Raw genomic sequence first — 22,980 nt, forward strand, 5'->3', positions numbered from 1 at the left:
TACTGCGCCGACTAACTTCTGCTAACCTCAATACAGATTATTCTCCACGAAACCTTGAACGAATTGGGTTGTAAAGTCAATCGACATTCTAATAATACTACCTCGAAGATTTAGAAGTTTCTTGGCTACATTTAATTATTTACTCTTTTATCCAGTTTAATAAGCAATACCTATATCTTTGATCTTTTTACACGAATTCATTATACTAGAATAGAAAAAGCAGGGCGGGACCTGTGCCCCACGGCACCGCAGCAACAAGAGACTTATTATGCCCTTCCCTTTTTTTCGAATCTAGTAGACGAAACCTCCCCTAGTAAAGAGGTTGAGGACTCTTTCCCTATTAGTTCTTTTTGCGCTACTATCTCCTTTAGTCTCAAAGAGCCAAAGGTTTCATAGCGTAACCACTCGATTGCATTGAACAACAGGTGAGAGGCTGTTTCCTTATCTTCCTGACCACAATCTGCACAACGGTTCCGAGCTAATAAGACCCCATCTTGTGCAGATACTTCCCGAACCTACCATGCTCTGGTGAATAGGCCTGTGATCAGAATAATCTGATTTCTGCCCAAGCCCAGTGTCTCTTTTGGCTCTTCGTTTACACAGCCAAGAGCATGACCCCCTCTTGCCGTGTTTGACCCCAGGAAACATCACCCAGTTCTCAACATTGTTTGAAAATTTGTATATCGATCTTTCTACCTGAATCACGTGACACTCAACCAATTAAATAGGCGATACAAACTATTGTATTATGCCCGTATTCATTGCAGTGAGTTTTTGTTTTTGAAATTGACAACAAATTCTGCCTGTTTCGAACTGTGAGCTCAGAAAACATTCAGTTCTACTTTGCCGGCCACAAATGCATAACCAAACATTTCTATTATAATATTGGATTGATGTTAACTGTAATTATTGTTTCACTATAAGAGTCAGTACTGTACTGTGAAAATTTACGAACATTTATCAATAAGTTTAAGTAAAATCAACTAAAATCTTTTCCACAAGATCCTCTCCGCCCCCCCCCCAAATAATATTACATCTTCCATATTCCAAGAAAATCTTTGAATTCTCTGCCAAGAAAGTATATACTGAAACACTTTGGAAAAGCTATATTATTTTCCAAATTGTTTATTTTCTAAGCAACATGAAATTATAATGAAGCTTTTAAAAGCTTCTTAATATTGTATCAGAATACATTTCATTATACTGAAGTTCTTTAATTAAATTAATATTAATTATTCATTATTTTCTTTTTAATTCTACAAATTTTTATTTAATTTATGTATTCTTTACATGTTGACCTAGGCTTTTTCTCCATTTTATTGTCTCTTACTACTAGTCATGAAATTATTATTTTCTTGTCAACTTTTTGTTGTTGTTGACAATCAGGAAATATTGGTTTTAAATTTCATTGAGTTCGAAATTAAATGAACTGAGAGTGTAAAGTTTAATAAGCAATTAGTTGAAACATTACATTTCAATTGGCCTCCATCTAAATCACTAAATAGATTTTCCAATTTTTCTGCCTTTAGATTGCTTCGGAAAACGGCTCAACATTTACACCAACAAAATGGGTATGAACACAGCCTTAGTATTACTCCACAGTATTACTCTCAGGCGACTCCACAGGCTTTCTGGGAGAATGATTGCTGATAATGAGGAAATCAGGGGATTGGCTTGTGCAGATAAAACTGGGTTGGAGTTCCGAATATCTTGGGGTAACCCAGTTCCGCATCTCTGCAGAGTCTCTGTACAATTATCCCTGCATAGAATTGTTTGCCTCTTATAGATAGATTAGATTAAATTAGGGTGGCCTCAAGGCCTGCGCCACCGCGACCCCTATGGATCTATTGTGGCTCCCCGGCTTTAGAGCTTACCCTCCAGACCCGTCCGTTTAATCAGACTCTTAATTCTGGAGAGTGGCTCCTGGGTAAAGCTCTCAGGCCTTGGTTTTTCCTCCCCGAGAAGTAACATCCTTAGCCATACGAGCCCCTCAAACTGACACAACACGTGCAGTGCCGTTTCCTCCTCTTCCTGACAGAACCTACAAAGGCTATCATCTGCCAGGCCCATGCGATGCATGTGCTTTCTGAGCCTGCAGTGGCCCGTTAATAGGCCTACAATTATCCTTATGGCCCCACGGCCTTGACGGATTAATTCTGCGGTCAGTCTCGGCGAATAGCCTCTGATGAACTCCTTCGCCTGTCTCAGCCCAGTGGTGGCAAGCCACCACTCCTGAGCCTTACTCTGCACCCATACATTGATGGCCGCAGACTTAACACATTTCGAAACCCCAAAACAGGGCTCCGGGCCGACGAAGTGTCCCGCAGAGCCTTCCCGGGCCAATAAATCTGCCACTTCGTTCCCCTTGTGTCCTGAATGACCAGGTACCCAAACTAGAAAGACCTTATTCTGGTCACTAATTTCCTTCAGGGCACCCAGACAGTCCCAAACCAGCCTTGAATTGACCTGGTTGTATCTATCTTATAGATAAGGTGACTTTATATTCAATCCTACTGTATTGCCTAATTAAGGCGCTTCAACATCTCAGATTATTGGCCGGCCTCCGGACAGTGTTTTCTCTCGTTATAGGCAACACTATCCCTCACCGTGAACTGTAAGGAGCTTCTAAAAACAGAAAATCAAAGAGCAAACAGCTGGATTTGAATCGTAGTCCTTTCCATGTTCAAAGTTTTTAGTTTTTCATTTTATTAATATTGAAAATATCCCAAAAATAAATTTACCTGGGAAAATGTATCAAAGGAAAGTTTTCGGGATCCCATATATGATGTTAGCTCAATTAAATTTAATTTAAATCGTAAACGAACAGTTTTCCCAACTTTAATAAAAGAAGAGAAAAGCCAATTCAAAAACCATCACTTCTTGTTATTTCAACATTTTCAGAGATAAATTCATAATGAATTTGATTCAGATTCTATTCATTAATGAATCTCCTAGTGCATTATTGTTTGTGCATTCAAAACTAGAAATAAACAATTGAATATTGGCGGGTCTATTCTGTATTGCGGTCTGATGTGAATTTGATCTCATTTCTGGTATGTTTTCTCTTTTAGGACACAGTGGGTTATTGTTTAAATTTACAAACTATGGCCAAAAACAGAATCTGTGACAATAAACGGGACGAAACTATAACATTCCAACTAGGCAGCTGTCTATCTTTTGTGATAATATCAATGCTAGTTTATAATGCAATCACTGTTCGCGACGTTTGATTTTACCTTCCACTACAAACTATTCCACGGGGTAGAGTTTCTCTCTTCTACTTTGTAATTCTTCTTACTACGTTCTCTTATTTGTAAGAAGAGTGTTAACTCGATTTTCAGCGCGTTATTTACGTTTTTTTTTTTGTTTTTTTTGTGAAACGCTGGTCACAAACAGACGTACATTGTTGTTAAATAGCCTTGATCTTATGACTAGTTGGTTTAATTTTAACCTTCACACTTAGACGAGCCATCTGTTCTCCAGTTTACTGGAGAACCAGACTGTACTTTCTTGCACAGACACTGTACGATACCTTGGACTACACTTGGACAAACACTTGACGTGGAAATCCACATACATGCCTTAAAGGGCAAGGACTAAAGAACTGTCACTACCTGGACAGATGATCACAAATTGACCCTAAACAACAAACTTCTAGTATATAACGTGCTACTGAAACCGATTTGGACGACTTAAGTATCAGAACTTCGGGATTCAGCCAAACATTCCAAAACCGCAGACACGAATTCTACGCCTTATAGCCAGCCCAATGCTCTAACCGGACCATTCTCCTACCTATCTAAAAGTAACTAAAAGACCTAATCTCCGCCCCACGATAACTCTTGGAAGTTTCACTCTCTTACTAATCCTCTCATGGTCCAGCCTTCATCTTTTACTCTTCCTGAAAATCCCAACCGACGATTGAAACGGAAGCTCGCCCCTTTAATCCGGCGGTACAGTCCAATAATTGACTCCTTGAGAGAGGTAACTTCTCTCACGTCTTTACAGCATCTTTACATGCTATACTCATTACAGTGGCAATTGCGTCTGCGATTGTACACTTTAATAAAGTTATCTAATAACTAATAAATGAATAAAATAACGAACACCGTTCAAGATTGGGTAATAAATAAAGGGTGTTTTCTAAATTATTTATCCCATTTAAGAGTAAAAATAAACTTTGTTTTTGGACGCAGAATTTTGGGATTTGGAATTTCTAAGCTCATCCCCTTTCCCCATTTCACACCCCTGACATAGAACCCCTTAATTACCACCTTCGCCACTCTGAAGCCTAGTTTTTACGTGGCAAAATAATTTTGAACTTTAGTTGGACAGTTGAAGAACTTGATTGATATAAAAGCACCTTATTTTATTTATTTATTTATTTTTATTTGCTTATTTCTTTTGCAACTGTAATAGATTACAACAAGCAAAAGAGATGAGGGTAAGGAAATGGCGCAAATACACGTGCACGCATATATATGCACTTACATACACGTGCATGTGCGCCAAGAGGCGTGAGTGGAGTGAACGACGACCATCCAGAGATGGAAGCCGTTAGTTCGCCACTTTGGGCAAGCTTACAAAGCAACCATTCTAGGAGGTCGGCATTATATGTTGGGATGGTCGCGTAGCCACCGCCGCTTTAGTCTGCGCTGTGGATTTGAAGGAAGTGCTTGTAGTAGACATGTTTGAGGATCAGAGGGTAGTAATGACTGTGTGAGTGGAGTTTGTGTATAGAGATTGGGTTATTACAGAGACGAGAGGAATATTGAGATCAGAGTGTATAGTATGATTGGAGACGTAGAAGGGAGCGTTAACTATTGTTCTTAGAATTTTAGATTGCAAGGTTTGAAATCGGTTGATGTTCGATCTTGTGTTACCGGTAAATTCAAAATCGATAATTATCATGAATGCAACTCAATCGAAAGTTAAAAAAAAAAATCATTTATTATTAAAAATTATTGAATATTTCTTCTTTAATTTAAACATCTTTTTATTATTATTTTAGAAAGCTATTTTTTTTTATAAATCAACAAAAATTCCACCCGATAATAAGTTCATTTTTGTCCCAAAACACATCAAACTATTGTTAATTACTAAGGCAGAATTTGTTATAAAGTTACTGGGTAGTTTTGATTGGAATGTAGGCTTTCAGCCAATCAATTGGATCCAATATTCAATGAGTTCTAAACAATTCAGCTGTTCATTTCGCTGAGCAACCAAGGGAGTGCATTGCCAACACTTTAATTAGGCATTCTTAATTACAGACTAGTTTCTGCCATTTTCATTGTACTACTAAATTAAAGGCAAATGGTGAATTTGTAAAAAAAAAAAAATAAAAAAAATTTAACAAATAGTATTGTTAATTAAAATCTACGTATTGTTGATTTTATCCGTCATAGCATGAATCCCTGATCCAGCCAATCCCTGGTCGGTTTCGCACTTTCATCCATCATTAGAGATGGATTATTGAGTTTGGTGTACAGATCCACTCATGTTTCCGTCTTGTACTACAACTCGCTGAAAGTTCAGATAGCGGCGGATTCCCGTCTTCTTCAATAACCATTCCTTTCCTATCCAAAGATCTGATGAGGTACCCTTGTTCATAGAACAAGACTTCATTGCCAACTATTTGGACGAAGATCGAAAACTACGAACGAAACTAAAAAGACTAATAGACAACTCTGTAATGAAAAACATGTGTGAATCTATGGACTAGAACTCAGAGACGTAGTCAAACTATATGGACAATGTAGACACTTTAGTCTAAAATACTACAAATATTTAAGAATAAATTAGTCCTTCATGGAAATATACCACCCTACACTTTCTCATTGTCCTAATTTTTCCCTACCTTTTCTGACAATCCTCTGCACCGACTGAAGTGCCAGTAGCTCCGAGGTCTCCTTCGGGAATGACCAACAAACTGGGTATCAATCAAGTTCAGTATCAGTACTCCCACTACATGTGTTGTGTCAGTGTGAGGGGCTTGTCTGGGCTAAGGATGTTACTTCTCGGGAAGGAAAAACCAAGGCCTGAAGAGCTTTACCCAAGAGTTGCTCTCCAGAATTAAGAGTCTGATTAAAAGGACAGGTCTGGAGGGCGAGCTCTAGAGAGGTGAGAGCCACGATAGGGTTGCAGTGGCCTTAAGGGCCGCCCTATTAGAATAAGAATCTTATCTTATCAGTGCTCCCATTGAATACGATTAAAAGATTCCACTGAATGAGAAACATTTCTAGTTACTGCAATTTATGTATTTTTTCCAAATATTTAAATATTTGATAGCCCTAGCAATGTTACACAATGTAACGGTAACACGAAATAAGTGGATACAGGCATTACGTACTTTTAAAAATTTAAACTCCAACAACTAAATAATGACCTTAATTACGGACAATGAAAGAAAGTTCCTATGCGCTCACAATTAAAGATACGAAGCGTCATTGTGATTGGATAAAATCAATGATACAATCTCTAATTGAGAATCCAGCTACTTGAGATTGGGAAAAAAATAAAATAAAGCCAAACCAAAAAAGAACATGTAACATTTCCTTATCAAGACAGAAAATTGGTCTGTCCGATGGTGGAGAGTGTGAAAGAGTGACAGAGGTCATCAAGTTACAATAGAAGAGCAACCCTATCAGAGCCATCGTGTGTTACAAATTTCTCACCATTGTAAAGTGATTGGAAGATATCTTTTTATAATTACATCCAGTTCAATTTGCTTTTGTTTTTCTTTTTTTTTAAAAAATTCCATTTAATCTACAACGAGTAAATATGATTGCGTAAATATTAAATTGAAAGAACTGAATAAGGACCACCCAACTAAGACTCGGCTAACTCAGGTAGACCGATGAAGTGAATTTGGAAGGATGCCCGAATCAGGTGATCGCGAAAAGGATTCTAGAGAACGTTTGGGATCGATTATTCCATAAGCGGGTTTGAAATGTTTGGGGAAAGTTTGGTGTAACGGGGGATTAGGTTAGGTCAAGAACAAAAGGGATTTTTAGGTCTGCGAGAAGAGTCTGATTGATAACGTTAGAAAGGTGCGTTAACGATAGTGCGTAGTATTTTTCGATTGGAGAGATTGGATACGGGTTCCACCCTCCAGACCCTCCAGACCCGTCCGTTTAATCAGACTCTTGATGCTGGAGAGCGGCTCCCTGGGTAAAGCTCACAGGCCTTGGTTTTTCCTCCCCGAGAAGTAACATCCTTAGCCATACGAGCCCCAGATTGGGGTTAGTAGGGGCTGTGTAGAGTTTCTTTTTGATCATTATTGTCAATTAGTGGAGCGTTTGTCGAGTAGTTTGTTGATCAATCGGTAAAGTAACTTAAGTTCATGTCGCTTGAGACGAGTATTGGGGTTTCAGATGAGCCGTTTATCGAGATAGAGTCCAAGAGATCGCACCTTATCTGCTGGAGAGATAAAAAAATGGTTCAGGTAGATTTTAGGTAGTATTTTATGATTAAGAGTAAAGAATATATAATGTGATATGGCCAAGTTGACTTTTATTCTCCATTAGCGAAACCATGGTTCCAGGATATGAAGATAAGACTGGTTAGATCGGGTGGCTTTACGGGATCTGAATTGTAGGATAGGATGGCCGTATCATCGACATAAATTGAAATGAATATATAGGTTTCGTGACCGTAAATGATTCAATTAAAGATTCAAAATTGGCGAGGAATCGGTCAAATATTGAAGAAGACAATATATTTGTCGAAACGTTGGCAAAAAGGCGAGTTGTTTTTTATTGGACCGATTTCTCGCCAATCTTGAACCCTTAAATAAATTGAAATGTTCGAATGGAAAGGAAGATCGGCCTTTTTTCCCCCCCATTTTCTAAATTCTCAGGTTTAACTGGACAAAATAGTAAAGAAAAATATTAAGTTGTAAAAAGATATTCCAGACAAAATTTAAATCTATTTGTGGAAAATGTTCCCAGGGAGACCGATCTCGGGTCAGGCTTTATCTAGAAGGCCAAACTTGGACGGAGGTCCTGTTTTATGGCTAGAAATACTGTAGAAAAGCATTCCTAATATTAAAGGAAGTTGCAAATGATAGCTACAATTTGTATGGCAGTGTTAAATGCAAGAGTGTTGACGTCAGAGATTTAGAAAGAGTGCGAGAGAGAGCTTAAATTTCTAAGCTCGTATTCTGGAGCTTTTTAACATATGCATATATAAATAAATAAATTTACAATGCTTTTACGAAATATCTGATAACAGTTCGATACCAACATAACATTTACTGATAAGATAACAAGAATAAGATAAACCTGGCGATGAACCGAGCAGTGTAAAGGTAAAATACTTTAACCGCTATTAGGAGATGTTTCCCCGCGGCCATTGTGCCTTTGAAAGGTCTGGAGATTCGTTCGATCTATCTATGCATTATAGTTTATCTAGAATTTATTTCATTCTACGTTGTTGTACATTCTAGATAAGATTTTTAGAATTTATTACAACAAATTCAATTGTAAGTTGAACTTAATCATTGACTTCAAAAATTTCGAGTTAGATTGAACAATTGACTTTCCTTTTTTGATTTTTAATTAATATTACAGGAAGGAAGTAATAATCAAATTAGAAAACTTTCACTATATTATTAAAACTGTCCAGTAGGACAGTTGTATAAGGGTTGATCGTCAAAAAGTGCACGAAAAAGCGTAACGTTGAAAAACACCCAACTTTGACAATTTTTTTCTCTGTTTCTATAAAAGATAAAATTCCCCAACTTTCTCTATAATATAGATCAAATCCTCCTTTATAACTGTAATATTACTGTAGTAGTAAAAAACCTGTTGCGCACAATTTTCTCTCGATGCATAATTTCGTGATAAAAGTTTTGTTGAATTTTCTTTGAAAAATACGCTCAAATTCACAAAATTTTCTTTGTAAACAAATTGATAATTCTGCTCAATCAATTTTCATTGCATGATTGAATTCTTACAGCAAATTCATATCATGAGGGAAATCTTATCCCACTTTCGCAGAATTTTCTTTTTCAAACTGGCATTTTCAATTAAAAGTGATATTGAACAAAATTTATTATCAGTTTTGATAATAGTGCATCGATTTGCAATAACGATTTTGGCAAGTTTTTGCAATTTTCCATTTTTTGAACTCAGTATTTAATTTACAAAGTACCTATTGGTAACAAGCAAAAATATGATTGCTTATAATAAACAAAATAAATTGAAAAAATGGAAAAATGTAATGAAATATTACCGATATTCGTAAAATTTTTCAACTAGCAATAATCACACCTCAGAAGATCTTCATTGGTTACTTGCTCATAGGCGCCACGGTAGAGCTGAGCGGTTAGAGGCGAGACCTGCGAAGCTAATACGTATTCTGGTATTGGGTTCGATACCCGGTCTTAGGCCTTGGATTTTATTTAATGTTTAATAAAAGAAATATCAATAAAGTACTGTTTGCTAGGCGGTTAGAGGCTAGACCCGCAATGCTAAGATGTATTGTTGGTTAGTGGGTTTGATTCCCCTGGTCTACACCTTGGATTTTATTTAATGGTTTATAAAAGAAATTTACAGTAAAGTATGTTAGCTAGTCGCCTCCGTCCACGACACCTAATTGGTAGTTGGACCCGCCTGAAAAAATAGGCGATTACTTTACTTTACTTTTATTATCGATATCTTAACTATGAAGGATGCCCTCTTTTCTATCATACGATAAGGTCATTTCGAGGCCATTTACGCCTCAGTCTTCGGGAGGAGGAAGACTACTTTAAGACAGATTACGCTAACGGGATGAAGTGTTTGGAATGAAATTATGTGTAACGGGAATTAGGTTATGTTCAAGAACAAAAAGGATTTTTTAAGGCCAGAGTGTATATTCTGTTAGCTAACGTAGAAAGGTGCGTTAACGATGGTGCGTAGGAGTTAAAATCAGTGGGATTGTATACGGTTACAATTGCAGCGCTTAGTAAAGTAAAGTAATGCTTATTTTTTCAGGCTGGCTTTACCCAACTAACAATTAGGTGTCGTGGACGGAGGCGACTAGCAAACATACTTTACTATTAAATTTCATATTAACCATTAAATAAAATCCAAGGTCTAAATCGGGAATCGAACTAAACCAACAATACATCTTAGCGTTGCGGGTCTAGCCTATAACCGCTCGGCTATATTGTGGCGCCTTGCAGCGCTTAGATTGTACACCTTTTTTTCGATCAATTTTTTGATCTCATTCGATGAATTAAGTCAAGTTTAAGCCCGCTATAGTCGAGTTTGGGGATTCCACGCAAAACGTTTATCGTGATAGAGCCCATCAAGATATCGTACTTTACCTGCCAAAGGGTTGGAAATTGGGTTCAGATAGAAAATCGGAATTCTTGGCAATCACAATACCTACTCCTACTAGTTGCATAAGAGAAATAAAAGATCATGGACAATAAGATTAAACATTTTTCTTGATGTGAAATGTTTCACTTATTGTGAGTTTAGATTTACCACCAAAAATAAAGTGTTAATCGAGAATTCTATCAATGAAGGTTATGTGAACACTAAAAAGAGACAGTATGATTCTTTTACCCCGAACATAAGACAACTTTTTTAATAATTTATTTGACAGATGAGGTCTCTATGTGCACGGGTAAATATCCAAGACGAATTCTTTTTGAGAAAAATTTTTTTTGTCGACCTTGAAGCATTGATTGATTATCCTTTTATTGAAAGGCATTCAACTCAAGAATGACGCTTTATATCGTCCATCTGTTTTTATATACGTATAGTTAAAAGAATGAAACGATTACGTACAACTTAATGTAACCTTTACGAGATTTTAAAAAATGTAAACCAATAAAAAAAATAGTTGTTTTCATCCAATACTAATAGAATCTTTGTTTAAACATTCAAGCTTTGAAGCTGTACGTTTGCCTCAAATTGATTAAACTTATTATCCCTTGAATAAGTACGATAACCTGCCCTTATTTAACCTTCATACTAAGAATTATGCTACTTAATCTTTGTAGTTATGTGCTACAGTTACAGTTTTACTTTTGTTTTTGTTAGAAATGGTGTTTTTGGCAACAGTACGTATTAGGTACTTTTTACACTAGTTTAGTGCAGAATATAAGACGGTAACATCTGCTTTAACAGAATAATAGTGTCACAGAATTAGGAAATTCTAAAGATGGCAAAAAAGATGGCTGAGAGAGGTTTAAAGGGTCAAAGCCCAGGAAGGCTCAGAACAGTAGAAGCTGCCCAAGCATCAGAGTATATAAGGACTCCAGATGGCTATGAAAGGTTTAAAGGGTTAAAGCTCAGTGCAATAGAAGCTGCCCAAGAGCATCAGAGTATATAAGGACGCCAGACCACCGCTTGGGACACCAAATCGCATTCAGGGCATTGCATTCACTCACTGAGGATTCATTCTTACACTCTCTTCACGACCTTACTCTACTCGTCATTCAGTTCAACCAATTCTTTTGCTTGGGACACTCAATCGCATTCAGGGCATAGCATTCACACGCTGAGGATTCATTCTTACACTCTCTTCACGATCTTATTCTACTCGTCATTCAGTTCAACCAATTCTTTTGCTTGGGACACTCAATCGCATTCAGGGCATAGCATTCACACGCTGAGGATTCATTCTTACACTCTCTTCACGATCTTACTCTACTCGTCATTCAGTTCAGCCAGTACTTTTAGAAATAGTTTATATTTAGTTTACCCTGATTAGTTACGCTCGTTCCTAAGTTAGTGTTAATGCTAGCCCTTAAACTCTTAGCCAGTAATATTATCCTGTATTCTACTCAGCCCTTCAGCCTCCCTAATCAAATCACTGATATTCCGCTCCTGCCTATAAATTAATAGCCACTTAAATCTCCCTTTCTGTGGCTGTACTCATCGACATCAACCTCATCTACAGCTAACAACACATACGATACACAATAAAACGTTTTTACAAATTGATAAATTTTTTCGTAATCGATACACTAACTTCTGTTACGTAAAAGAGCCTATACTAGACGTCATAAATGTCATAATAATTACAATCAATAAACTGTCTGGCGTATTTTCATTTTTAATTTATTTATTTGGTGCCAAAAAAAGTGATTTATATTATTATAGATTGCAAGTCCACCATTTGGGAAAGATAAAAATTAATTTATTTGCATATCCAACGGAAGAACATGTCTTGGGGTTTCCTGATTATGAAAGAGTGAGTTTTATAGAATTGATCAGGTACGCGAGAATAAGTCTGTCTGTTAACGCCTGTACTGTTGGAGGTAGATGCCACGATATGACTCGACAGTAATAAAATTTACTATTTATTATTTATTTAAAAATAAAAAAAAAAATCAAACATGGAATAGTGGACAAATAGTTGTAGACGTAACATCCCTAGGGAATCCATTTATGGGCACTTTTAGGCTTTCCTCGACAGCGCCATTTGAATGTGGATATATGGCATCATTTCCCTGTACAATAGGAATTAAATTGTTACTGTACTTCTAAAGTTGAAGGAAATATAGTACCGGAAGTGCTATTTTACAAAAAACGCCAATTTTCCCAGCATTTCCCGATTTTTTATTTTTTATTTCCTTGAAAACTTTTTGAATGATTTTCTTTAATTTTGAGTTACCACAGACAGAATATCGATATCTTTACTTTTAATTGAAACGCTTTTCCGGAAAACTAGCAGCGGTTATTCTTAGAGAGAGGTGAAGTTAAAATCTGTTATAACACCTGTTAATTGTTAAAAATACCAAAATTAGTTGGATGAATTCTAGCAGACCAGAAATGTGAATAATATACAGAGCGGTCTTCTTTTTTTTACGTTTCTATAAATTTTTGTAGGCCTTCGTTAATTAATTTTAATTTGAACTTGGGCATAATGTTTCGATCTATCACACATTTAATCGATCTATCCGTTGGAATCAGTATACGCTAACACGGAGTTTATCTCGCCCTATAATAATTATAATTATAATAATAACAATTATTATTATTATTATTAATATTCCTTCCTTGAATGCACCTATTTAAAGCAACAAACTATGCAAATATGCATTATTTTTGAAATTGTGGGTGTTATACTGCAACAGCAACCAAAAAATGAAGTGAATTAATTGACACAAGTTATCAGATAGACAGGGAAGATGGCTGACGTAGCTGGAAGCTGTCAACGGTATAAGAAAGATGAACTAGAAGATCTACTATCTTACCTGGATAAAGAAGAGCATGATTCGCTGGCCGTTTTTTTTCTTCTTCTTCCTCTTCTTCTTATTGTTGTCCTCACTCCTCGTGTCTTTCTTGTGGCAGTTTGTGGTTGCAAAGGAAGTCCAGAGCCGTTGACAATGACAAGGCTAAGGGGGATTCTACACTACACACAGAATAACGTATCCACAGAATGGTGCCTAGCCTTTATATATGACACACCTTTCTCCACCCCCACTTGGTAGCTCCCTCTCTTTTTAACTATCTTACTCTCTCTCCTTCTGTCTAGCGTCCCTTCAAACAACTAAACACGCACACACACACACACAAGCGCACACAGAATCCTTTCATTATTCTTTTTTCCACTTTTAGTTTCGTTTACAATCCTAGCGGTAGAATCATTTACTACTGGTCATTAAGATTGTTGGAACTTCCTTTTCCTTTGAGTGAAAAGTTCCATTCTTAATTTCGGTGTAAACAAACAATGGGATGAATGAAGACTATTTCCTAGTTAATTTTCTCCTTTTTTCAATGGCAATTATTAACAAACAAAATTAAATAAATTATAAATATTTACATAGAAAATTATGTGAATGAACACATGCGTGTAAATTTAATCTTCTACTACAATAGGCAAAAAAAGTATTTGCATATCCTGTTATTTTAAGATTTTATATCAAATAAATTTCACTTTTTTACCCAAATTACATTTATTTAACTTCTTAAATCAAACACTAGGATGATAAATATAAATGTGGAAAATTGTCAAATAAATTAAGTATAAAGAACATAATGTTATTTTATACTGCAAAAAAAGTATTTGCACACCTAGTTAAACATTTCAAAAAATAATTTGGTTGATCCATAACCAATCATAACATTGCCCTTAATATTTAGTGTGCATCCCTCTAGCTTCAATTACGGCTTGTAACCGCCTTGGCATTGATTCGACTAAATTTCTTGTCACCTCCAGTTCCAGCAATCAACTAACACCTGTCTTAAGTGCTCCTTACTTGTAATAGAGGTCTGGCGGACTTTTCTGCCCAGAATATGCCACAGATTTTCAATTGGGTTCAGGTCTGGTGATTGAGGTGGGGTCAGTAATCTTCTTGGGGCATTATAAAGAAGCAATTCTTTTGTAATGTTGGCCCTATGTTCTGGATGGTTATCCTGCTGGAAATGAAAATCGTTCTCCAAACCTAATTTTACAGCACTTGCCTTCAAGTTGCCTCGCAACACCTCCAAATAAGACCGAGCTGTCATTATGCCCTCAACAACTTCTAAATTACCCACCCCAGAATAAGCCATACAGCTCCAAACCAAGATATATCCTCCTCCATGCTTAACAGTTTTTAATATATTTTTTGTATTCAAACCAGTTTTATTTCTTCTCCAGATTGTTATTATATTTTGTGGTTTAAAAACCTCAAACTTGCTTCCATCAGAAAAAATAATTTTTTTCTAAAATTCAACAGGTTTTTTAACAAATTCTTTGGCGAACTCAAGACGTTTTTTCCTATTAACCTCACTAATATATGGCTTTTTTAAGGGTCGCCTGCCTCGTATACCTTTATTGTGAAGAACATTTCTTATTGTTTGAGTTGTAACCGTCTTTCCTGAACAAGACGCCAGGTCATGCGCAAGTTTTTGAGCGCTGTGAGTTGGTTTTCTCAGTGCGTCTTTGACGACCTTCCTCCTCTCCCGTTCATATAAGGCTCTTGGTCGACCTGTTCCTTGCTTATTTTCTGTTGTTCCTCTTTTAATGATATACCTCACTGTTGAAAACGATAATTTACTTTATTTCCGATTTCTCTATAACCGTTTCTAGCACGATGTAGTATAAGCACTTCCTGTCCCACACTCACAGGAATTTCTCCAGATTTTGGAGCCATCTCAAACGCAATAGTTGAAAGCACAATTAAAACTAATGAATCTAGTAAGGGGAGTATAGGCAGTACTAAAGGTCACGTTAATCCTATTTTGTCTGTTAGGGAATTTGTTTATTATCCCTAATTACAGCTGTGCAAATACTTTTTTTGCAGTATAAAATAACCTTATGTTCTTTATACTTAATTTATTTGACAATTTTCCATATTTATATTTATCATCTTATAGTTTTTGATTTAAGAAGTTAAATAAATGTAATTTGGGTAAAAAAGTGAAATTTATTGATATAAAATCTTAAAATAACAGGGTGTGCAAATACTTTTTTTGCCTATTGTAGTTCTCATCTATTATTATTTGTTAATTATTATTTTTATTTATTTATTTTGTTAAATAATTAAGGCTCGTCATTAACTAAGGCCATTGGCGTTTAGTGCCTTTACAGTCCACTGCCATTGATGGATGTGTAACGTGAGCACACTGTCCATCAATGAGGCGCCACGATAGCCGAGCGGTTAAGAGACTAGACCCGCAATGCTAAGATGTATTGTTGGTTTAGTGGGTTCGATTCCCTGGTCTAAGCCTTGGGTTTTATTTAATGTTTAATATGAGAAATTTACAGTAAAGTACAGTTTGCTAATCGCCTCCGTCCACGACACCTAATTTGGTAGATGGACGTAAAGTCCCGCCTGGAAAATTAGGCATTACTTTACTACTTTTCTGGTCAACGTTTCTGGCATCTATGCTAAACTTCTGAGTCAATTTTGGACTGCTTCAGATAAAGCACAAAAGCAGCAGTAGACAGGAGCTAAACTTCTTTCTGCTAGCTTTTTTTGGGGGGAGGGGTTTTATTCTTGTAAAATCTTCAATTAATCATTTATATACCTTTTAAGGACACTTTAATATCACTTAGCCTTGCGTATTACACTCAGTAACACACCTATACATTACGTTATTACTGTACAAAACCAGAATGCTTTGTAAACATGGGAGATTAGAGAGAATACATAATTATCCAAACGTTCGTTAATATTTGAAAACAACTTTGTTGAAGATATTTACACACAACAACAGTAGTCGCAAAGTTGTTATTAAATATTGTAAACAATGGAATAATAAATTATCTAATAAGCAAATGGAGTAAATCATTATTTTATATATGGCAACAGATGAGTTCATTTTAAAGACTGACAAAATCAGTAATTGTAAACTCAGAAACTGTTTTTTTGTTTCTAGAAAATTACAGTTTTTCATTTATTTGATAGCAAATACTAACTGGATATTCATGATCGCTTAAGTCACATCATCCCCAGGGTGTTAAAAAATCTTTTAAAAGGGGTCCTGTAAGGAATGTAAGAGAGAAGGTTTCAGCCAATGGTTTTGAAGGGTTTCGTAGGATTTCCGAGTGTGAAGGTCAGTGAATCCGCACGGAAAATATGGGGTTAGGTCCGTACTGCTGGTTGATTTTCTCCCTTGCAATGCGCATGTTTGTTGTATCCTTGACAGGTTTCGAGCTTATATCCCATTCAGGTTGGGCTTCACTTACAAATCCGTCTCACACTGTACTTACTAAGTGAGGAAGGTTACAAAGTGTTGTATGAGTGTTATCTAAAATAATAAATCATAAAACATTTTGGAACACACCAAGTCAAAATTCCCTCACACAAGAAGCGTAGGGGTGACGAAGAAGTCGTAATTTCTACATCAAAATAAACAATTTACCCCTTATGATGGAGGAAAATCCGAAACATGTCAGGGATATCAGGGAGTGGGGTTTAGTGGGTTCGATTCCCCTGGTCTAGGCCTTTGATTTTATTTAATGGTTAATATGAGAAATTTACAGTAAAGTATGTTAGGCGGTTATAGGCTAGCCGCGCAATGCTAAGATGTATTGCGGTACTAGTCTAAGCCTTTGATTTTATTTAATGGTTAATATGAGAAATTTATAGTAAAGTATGTTAGGCGGTTATAGGCTAGACCCGCAATGCTAAGATGTATTGCGGTACTAGTCTAAGCCTTTGATTTTATTTAATGGTTAATATGAGAAATTTATAGTAAAGTATGTTAGGCGGTTATAGGCTAGCCGCGCAATGCTAAGATGTATTGCGGTACTAGTCTAAGCCTTTGATTTTATTTAATGGTTAATATGAGAAATTTATAGTAAAGTATGTTAGGCGGTTATAGGCTAGCCGCGCAATGCTAAGATGTATTGCGGTACTAGTCTAAGCCTTTGATTTTATTTAATGGTTAATATGAGAAATTTATAGTAAAGTATGTTAGGCGGTTATAGGCTAGCCGCGCAATGCTAAGATGTATTGCGGTACTAGTCTAAGCCTATGATTTTATTTAATGGTTAATATGAGAAATTTATAGTAAAGTATGTTAGGCGGTTATAGGCTAGCCGCGCAATGCTAAGATGTATTGCGGTACTAGTCTAAGCCTTTGATTTTATTTAATGGTTAATATGAGAAATTTATAGTAAAGTATGTTAGGCGGTTATAGGCTAGACCCGCAAAGCTAAGATGTATTGCGGTACTAGTCTAAGCCTTTGATTTTATTTAATGGTTAATATGAGAAATTTATAGTAAAGTATGTTTGCTAGTCGCTTCCGTAACGGCACCTAATTCGGCATTTGGACGTAAAGCCCGCCGTTCGTTTTTATGGTTTTATATTGATTATACACCATTTATAATTATGCCAGAATTTATTACAGAATCGAAATTTTCGGTAGCAAAGCTAATGAACATTTAATTTTCTTTGTGCATTTAATTTTAATTACTAATAAGTTAATTTAGTTAATAATTACGTAGCTTTTAGTACTTATCCAATCAAAGAAAGAGTGGACGTATTGTAAGCTCCCCCACACCCCGGATAGAATTATTAATACGCTAAGATGAAAATAGGAAAAGATTAAATTTTAATTATGTACTTTTCAGGCCTTTTTCTCTTGTAATTAAACTAAAGTTAATTACGGTTTAAAATTGGTAAATAATAAATTTCTGACGTAAAACATAACTAACTGTGTTCTCAATAAATAATGGTTTGATGTTTATGCTATTCGTTATTTAGGACCAGGTTATTCTAAATTTAAATATTTTGGGACGTAAGCATGGTACAGAAGGAAACTTTGATAATGAATGTGCTTCCCCCTCTAAAACTGGCGAAAGAAGATTATGTGATCAGCTGATTCCCAATTCTCTCATATTTACTCCCTCCCCTTCTAAACTGTGGACAACTTCCCCCCTCCACCAAAAAAGGCAGATCTACAAAAAAAATGCCAAATTGAATGATACCACATCCATGAGAATCGGCTCTCTTGATTAGACGCTACGTTGTTTAGAAGAAGAAAAAAAAACGGTCACAACAACAACCATGTTTTCCTCAAAATCTCTTCGATTTGCATTGTTGCAGACTAAACTAGGATATGCCCTATATTTTAACCAGTTAACTGGTTTCGACCCCTTGTTGGAAAATGTGTCCCCTACTTGCGTCGTACAAAAATAAGCGATGACGAATATATTCGTGGAACCCAGAGTATGTTTGATATGAAATTGGGTCGCAATGAAATGACTTTTATATTTATTTTTTTTTGTCGTTATTTATTTCATGTCTATTTATTCTTTTATTTATATCAACATAAATACGAACCAAAAACATTAAAGATAAATTTACGAAAATATATTTTAGTTTTGACTAAAATTGCAAAATTAACTGCCGATGGTCACTACTGAAATCGAATGACGAATATTAGATTAGATTAGATTAGGGCGGCCTCAAGGCCTACGCCACCGTGACCCCCATGGATCTATTGTGGCTCCCCGACTTTAGAGCTCGCCCTCCAGACCCGTCCACTTAATCATACTCTTAATTCTGGAGAGTGGCTCCTGGGTAAAGCTCCTCAGACCTTGGTTTTTCCTCCCCGAGAAGTAACAACCTTAGCCCCAGACAAGCCCTTCACACTGACACAACACGTGCTGTGCCCGTTTCTTCTTCTTCCTGACAGAACCTACAAAAGGCTATCATCTGCCAGGCCCATGCGATGCGTGTGTTTTCTGAGCCTGCAGTGGCCTGCTTAATAGGCTTACAATTATCCTTTTAGCCTACGGCCTTGGCGGATTACTTCTGCGGTCAGCCTCGGCGAATAGCCTCTGATGAACTCCTTCCACTTGACTCAGCCCGGTGGTGGCAAGCCACCACTCTTGAGCCCTACTCTGCACCCATAAGTTAATGGTCGCAGACAATACATTTCGAAACCCCAAAGCAGGGCTTCGGGCCAACGAAGTGTCCCGCAGAGCCTTTCCGGACCAATAAATCTGCCACTTCGTTCCCCTTGTGTCCTGAATGACCAGTTACCCAAACTAGAAAGACCTTATTCTGGTCACTAATTTCCTTCAGGGCACCCAGACAGTCTCGAATGACGAATATACTCGTCATAACACAAAATTTTACATTTTTTTTTTCATGACGAAAATCTTCGTCATAAACAGTTGACTGGTTAATGAAGAAAATTAGGAAATTATATCTTTTTCACAGGGGAAAAATTGTCAAATTTAGGGTGTTTTTGACGATCAAACCTTCCGGGCAGTTTTTTAACATCTTTTGTTGAAGACAATGGAATAGTTTTTTAAGTCACATTTGATGGACGACGCCAACCGTACGCCTTTGCAGATTCAATGAGGAGAAAACGCTGAGAACGGAGTATCCATATCTTGCAAAGGTTTAAGCTAAAAATTTGGCACAAAATAGTTGGTCTAATTGTACTTCATTTATTTAAACGAGCGGTAACCAAATGGTAAAGTAAATTCAAAATATTTATTTTAGTTTAAATGTATTCGTGAGGAATGTTTAGTGCATGAAACATATGCAGTGTAAATGTTTGGGTATATAAACAGCTTTACACAGTAGTTTGCCGTAGTGTTAGTGAGTGGGCATGTTGAGCAGTTGACAACGGGTTAATCTAAACATCACAACCATTCTAATAGACTGTCTTTAACATAAACATGTATGTAGCTCGCTACAATGGTTGCTCATCTACACTGGCCACGCGCCATGGGGTAAAGCCGGCCATTTGACACTCGCTCTACCGCTAATTATCTGTTAATATATTATTTGGATAACTCTACGGTAATGCTATGAACTATACACACCTGCATAATGTACAAAGGTCATGTTTATTATGATATACCAGGTTTCACAGAAAAATACGTGTGAGTGAAATAATTATAAAAGAGAAGCCATTGTATTTTCCAACAAATGACAAAAAGTAGTATCACAAAGAATACAAAATTGAGATGAAGTGACGCTGAAATGTATTATCAAGAGATTTATATTTCAAGAATGGCAAAGAATACGGAAAAATATTGAAGAAAATGAAGCCAAAGTATTAAGTACAAGGGCACGGAGAAGCCCTTAAAAAAAGAAGGGCTCATACTAACTAGGTTAAGAATAGGTCATCTCGGCTCACATATATCGGGAAACAATCCAATGCCCTTCAAGCTGTTCAAATCTCATTTTGTGTTAGTGGAATTTGCAAGGGCATCGATACTAGATTTTAGAGTTGCCCTAAAATATGAAAGATTTTTGTTGAGAATAGGGCCCAAAAGTTTAGGTAAAAATTATTTGAAAGTAAAGTAATTGCCTATTATTTTCAGGCGGGCTTTACGTTTAACTTCCAATTATGTGTCGTGGACGGAGGCGACTAGCAAACAATACTTTACTACAAAGTTCTCATATTAACCATTAAATAAAATCCAAGGCCTAGACCCAAGAGTGGTGGCTTGCCACCTCAGGGCAGAGACAGGTAGAAGGAGTTCATAACGGGCTATCCCACCAAGGCTGACTGCAGAATTAATCCGTCAAGGCCGTGTGGGGCTATAAGGATAATTGTAGGCCTATTAACTGGGCCACTGCAGGCTCAGAAAACACATGCATCGCATGGGCCTGGCAGATGATAGCCTTTGCAGGTTTTGTCAGGAAGAGGAGGAAACGGCATCGCATGTGTTGTGTCAGTGCGAGGGGCTCGTATGGCTAATATGGATGTTACTTCTCAGGGAGGAAAAACCAAGGCCTGAGAAGCTTTACCCAGGGAGCCGCTCTCCAGAATTAAGAGCCTGATTAAAACGACGGGTCTGGAGAGTGAGCTTTAGAGTGGGGGGAGCCGCAATAGATCCAAAGGGGTCGCAGTGGCGTAGGCCTTGAGGCCGCTTTAGTTTAATCTAATCTAATCCAAGGCCTAGACCCCGGAAATCGAACCCACTAAACCAACAATACATCTTAGCTTTGCGGGTCTAGCCTATAACCGCTTTATCTGTGTATTTACATAATATATAATCTATATTTATATAATTTATGTATGTAGTGTGAATATATATAAATAATCAATTTAAAGAGCGTCAACAATTGAGGTCATTGGCGCGAAGAGTTTTTTTTGTAAATTGCCGGCCACCAAACAGTGTTTTCTCGTTACAAATAACTCTATCTTATTGTAAAGGTAATATAAACATTATTTTGATTTTCAACGGTAATACTAAGGACGTTATTTTGTGCAGAGCAATTTTTCAGGGAATTTTGAGTAGATCAAACGACTGATGTGTTGGTTTCCATGGTAATTCTCGCCCCAGCTTTTCAATCTCCACTGCCCATCTTCCGTTTTGGTAGTAAGAGTTTATTTTTCTTTGTGGAATCTCAAGATTGGGTACAAGAAGTCTCCTGAGCAGTCCCCGTAATGTCTTTTAATGTGAGTTCCACGTTTAGTAGAACTGTCTAAGCAGAGCCTTAAGATCCGAACTTTTTGTAGAAGCGGATGTGTAAAGTAATGTGTAGCAAAAGGTTGGCAGGCCTGTCTTCGCAAAAAAATAAATAAATAAATAAAATGAAAGCTATTTGTACGCATTTGTCAGTATTGAGTTTAACTCTCCAATTTTTTATACTAAGCTTCCATGAGCTCAAGGTGTTCCTTGTACAATCTGTTGAAGACGTAAATAGGATCAGGATGAGATATTAAAATTACGCTATGATTGGCGTAATCGTGTTTTAGAGTTTGAGGAAGAGATGTTCGCTCCCAGTAAAAATAACTTCTCCTTAAGAAACCTCAAAGAAAACTTATTATTCAGTAGATATTCTATGTTTAAAGACAGAAAATTTGGTCAATTATAACCGTAATAATTGCAATAAGAAGACAGCGGACTGAATGTTTGCTGTCAGATTAACTAATTCCCTGCTTCAGTTTTCATGTTCCTTTCTTCCAATGTTAAACTCAATAAAAATGTAACTTCTCAAGCGAACGGAGACATAGCTAGGGAACGAGCGAAGGTACGGTTTTGCCAGATGATTAGAAGAACAAAATACTTGGCAAACAGTCTAGACATATCAAGATACTAAACCTTCTCTTTTACTCACCCACGCGCAGCGCTCTGTTTGTAACGAACTTTAATTGAATAAGAAAAAAATAATTTTTTTTTTTCACTTTGTAAGTTATTTAGGTCAAACATAAAACCGAGTAACAAAGGGGAAAAAAATAAAAGAAAAATCATTAAATTTTCCGAGAAAATTATTATTATATTTTACCCTGTAGATGTTCTGTACAAAGCACTTTGCACAGTGATTTAAATGAAACTTTTTTTTTTTACGATTTTCTACTTGCAAAATAAAATTCCAACTTAAACTAAAGACATGTAAAAAAGTTGTATTACTAGACTCTAGAATTTGAATTTCAACATGTATGAACATGTATGAATTTACATGTATATGAATTTTACAATCTTATATGAATGTTAAAAAAAAAAAAAAAATCAAGTTATCAAGATTTTATTACGTAAGAATGAAATGCTCGATTTATCATATAGTACAAATCATTTATTTATGCGATAATAAAAGAATACTAATACAGGCGCCACGGTAGCCAAGC

At 36.4% G+C, this 22,980-nt stretch overlaps 1 protein-coding gene and 1 pseudogene across 1 annotated transcript in view; both read right to left on the reverse strand.

Moving 5' to 3' along the window:
• The window catches only part of LOC141455628 (uncharacterized), a 57,927-nt gene extending 44,529 nt beyond the window's left edge, over positions 1 to 13,398 (reverse strand). The window contains exon 1 of the mRNA XM_074130846.1: positions 13,199 to 13,398. Within this exon, the coding sequence (XP_073986947.1) occupies positions 13,199 to 13,216 (18 nt within the window). The 5' untranslated portion in view covers positions 13,217 to 13,398. The remainder of the gene's footprint in view (positions 1 to 13,198) is intronic.
• Positions 9,189 to 9,315, reverse strand: LOC141456603 (U4 spliceosomal RNA; annotated as a pseudogene).
• Positions 13,399 to 22,980: the final 9,582 nt, after the last annotated feature.

The sequence above is a fragment of the Rhodnius prolixus genome, unplaced genomic scaffold, assembly GCF_049639745.1.
Source record: "Rhodnius prolixus isolate KJV_2025 unplaced genomic scaffold, Rpr scaffold_4, whole genome shotgun sequence".
Taxonomy (NCBI): domain Eukaryota; kingdom Metazoa; phylum Arthropoda; class Insecta; order Hemiptera; family Reduviidae; genus Rhodnius; species Rhodnius prolixus.